Source organism: Anoplolepis gracilipes, unplaced genomic scaffold (assembly GCF_047496725.1).
Source record: "Anoplolepis gracilipes unplaced genomic scaffold, ASM4749672v1 Contig18, whole genome shotgun sequence".
In the NCBI taxonomy this organism is placed as follows: domain Eukaryota; kingdom Metazoa; phylum Arthropoda; class Insecta; order Hymenoptera; family Formicidae; genus Anoplolepis; species Anoplolepis gracilipes.
The window spans coordinates 2,206,900-2,210,101 of record NW_027328669.1 but is presented as its reverse complement, the minus strand read 5'-3'; the positions used below and the strand labels follow the sequence as shown (position 1 = coordinate 2,210,101).

At 49.7% G+C, this 3,202-nt stretch overlaps 1 protein-coding gene across 1 annotated transcript; it reads right to left on the bottom strand.

The window, feature by feature from the left end:
• Positions 1–2,601: 2,601 nt before the first annotated feature.
• On the bottom strand, positions 2,602–2,952 carry LOC140675717 (uncharacterized). The gene has a single exon (XM_072910340.1). It carries the CDS (start codon positions 2,950–2,952, stop codon positions 2,602–2,604), a length of 351 nt encoding a protein of 116 aa, XP_072766441.1.
• Between the last annotated feature and the right edge of the window lie 250 nt (positions 2,953–3,202).

Below are 3,202 nucleotides of genomic sequence, written 5' to 3'. Positions count from 1 at the left end.
GAATACTATTAATTAGCCTTCAGTTCTTACGTTTACTGTCGTATAAATCTATTCTTGATTATTTGTATCCACTGTTACTATTATATTTCCTTTCTCTTTATCGATTTCCACGGCGCTCACAATACATATCGAATTCTATCTATCACTTTTAAAGATATTTTATCTAAATTTTCGTTTGCAGTGAATTACTTCTATCAACAATATAAGCGTATTATCTTTTCCTCTCCATGCAATTGTTAATGCCGCCTATCTATAATATCGTTTACGCGTCCGAAACCAGTCTGTGCGCGAAATCATAGTCGAAGGAAAGTTCTATTAACTAATGTTGTAATACTAATATTGTAGATCCACATTCTTGTGTACACCCGCGTTACAGTGTGCTTCCCAGTGGTTCCTGTAACACATAACAATTTAGTGAAGTGAGTACGTTGTCGTAATTATTAAGATATATTCGTGTAATCATTAATCATATTGTTTACGTGTAATTACTCGAAATATACATACTTGTGTCAGTTCGCGGCCCCTGTCCATTCCGGGCGTCGGTCATCTTTTCGGTGTCAATTCTTCTCGCCGTTAACCTCTCGCGTCTATACCTGTAAATATAAAGACAAGCTTTCTATTCTAATTTTAATATTGAAATTATCGGGCAAATTAGTGCTACTTATCTGACGAGGTCATCCTTCCTTCAAGCCTACTTCGGGCTCTCTCTTTCATCCTGCGGCGACGCGCGCCTCCTCCAGGGCGTTCTTGTATTCCCTATAGCTTCTTCCTATATTTTTTTTTTTTTCTCTTTTCTTTCTTTCTTTTTTTTTCTTTTCTTTTCCCTTATCCGCTCACCAGTGGCAAGGTCCGCGACGTCCGCCTTGACATACCCAGAGCCTCAGATATCTGTAGCTTATAATCGAAGAGATTAATATTTTATTCGGACGTCTTCATAGGGAATGTCATTAGACAGAGAGCGATAACCATTCTTACCTACACCGTAGGGCGCCTCCTCCAGGGCGACCTACATCCTTCCTACGTAGTGTGCCTCTTTCAGGGCGATTCTACGTCCCTTCTAGCAGTGCGCCTCATTCAGGGCGGCTCTGCCTTCATCCTTCGTAGTGCGCCTCCTTCAGAGCCGGACTACCCCTCTCTAGGTCGCACGCCTCTCTCAGGGCGAACGACTCTCTTCTCCGAGGAGCGCCTCTTTCAGGGCATTCCGCCTCCTAGCGTGCAGCGCGCCTCTGTCAGGGCGATCTGCCTCCTCTCAGTCCACGAACCGCGCCTCTGTCAGGGCGTCTCTCACAATTCCTCCGATCGCTCTTCTTGATCTAAAATATAGAATAAATATTAAATTAAAGTAAACTCATTAAGGCTCACCCTGTCCCCGCAACCCGTCAGATAAGGTCAAGTCAACTCGTTTACCAATTTACTTTAACGCGTATGTTTTTTTTTTTTTTACCCCAGTCTATACCCCTCCGCGTATTCAACTATGGCGTCGATTATGATTTCGCTTACCTTCTTAGCTGCGTCATGGGTCGGTCACGTCGAGCAGGGCGTGCTCACCAATTGAAGCGCCTCATCCGGTCACTATACCAAGGCGGCTCCTACCTGACGGTCCGAACAGCTGCGTCGCCACCAGGTAGTCAGAGCCCAGCATCCGTCGGGTATTTCACTTACCCTCCACCGGGAACCCATACATCGGAGCCATCAACCCCTGACCAGCTACACGACGCCGTCACTCCACCGGCATCCAGTAGCGGGGTCGTCGCTTCCTCACATAGGCCCTTACCGCCTATCGAATACCGTCCGTGGCCCGTGCCCCCGCCGTTGATAGACTTCGGGATTACGCAACCGAGGATCATTTCCTCCCAGGCTTTCTTCGGGCGAGTATGCATCCTGTCGTCCGCTGAAGCACCTATCAATTCGCCTCCTGATAACCGTCCGTGATTTAATTGTCTAATCGTCTTGAAAAATATAATATAACTGTACATATATGTTTATTATAAAATAATGATAAATACATAAAAATCAGTATACGTAAACAATCTGCATTCATTGTCTACTCACTTCACATCCTCCCTATTATCTATTACGTCCCGACCTCTAGTTTCCGGTGCACCGCTACGCTGATCGTGACAGGTTTACCGCTCGGCCACCGCGATCCGCGTACACCAACCATCGTAACCGCACCTCGCTCGCGAACGCAGAGGACGTAACAACTGGTGACAGCGGCGGGACGTAACATCGGCGTATGCGCTCGGCCGCCTCCTTCTGCGTCATAACTTGTTCGCAGAAGAAGGCAATCGCCTTCCAGGATCTCTCATCACCCAACATCTTCGTAACCATGGTTGGCAACGAGAGGTCGTTGCCAACCACTGAACAGAGATCACGGCGCAGCGTGTCCCACGCCGGACACTTCTCCAGCGTGTACCGCGCCGTGTCTCTCACCTCCTTACAATGGTGGCAGGCCGTGGTACCTTCCTTGCCGATTCGATGCAGGTACTCACCAAAGCACCCATGCCCGGTGAGCACCTGTGTCATCCTAAAGGATACCTCACCTCGGGCCCTGTCTAACCATTCTTGTAGACAGGGCCGGACGGCCTCAACGCGGGTTCTTTAACCCGCAGTCTTCGGGTCAGATAGGTGGGCACTCCATCTCTCCACCATAGACCGCTGGGCGTGGATCCGGATGGTCTTCTTGACCCTGGCTGGTAGAGGGCCATGACCCCTCCTGAGCCCCCTTTCCCAATTATACCGCTCCGCGTACATTGCGGTCAGGAACTCCAAGGGGGGCGAACCCGCCAGGACCGTGGCCGCCGCATGGGACACCGTGCGGTAGGCCCTTATCACCCTCACGGCCATGCTGCGCTGTATGCGTCGGAACTTGTCCTTTGCATAACGCATGGCCACGAGATCCGTCGCCCATATTGGGCATTCATACAGGGCCACCGCATTTACGGTGCCCATGTATATACGGCGGACTCAACCATCCGGTCCCCCAAGGTTTGGCAGGAGCCTACCCAACGCCGTGGAGAAGCGCTTCACCTTGGGGCAAGGACATTGAAGTGGTGTCCAAACTTCCACTCGCCGTCCAGTAGGAGACCGAGATATTTAAGCCGGTTCCCCACCGAGATAGAAGTATCTCCCACCCGGATATGAGTCCTTGGCGGTTTCCCAGAGGATTTACTGTGAAAGTAAAGAGCCTCGGTTTTTTGAG

Coding starts and splice junctions, on each gene's coding strand:
- LOC140675717 (XM_072910340.1), bottom strand. CDS start 2,952: ATGGGCACCGTAAATGCGGTGGCCCTGTATGAATGCCCAATATGGGCG.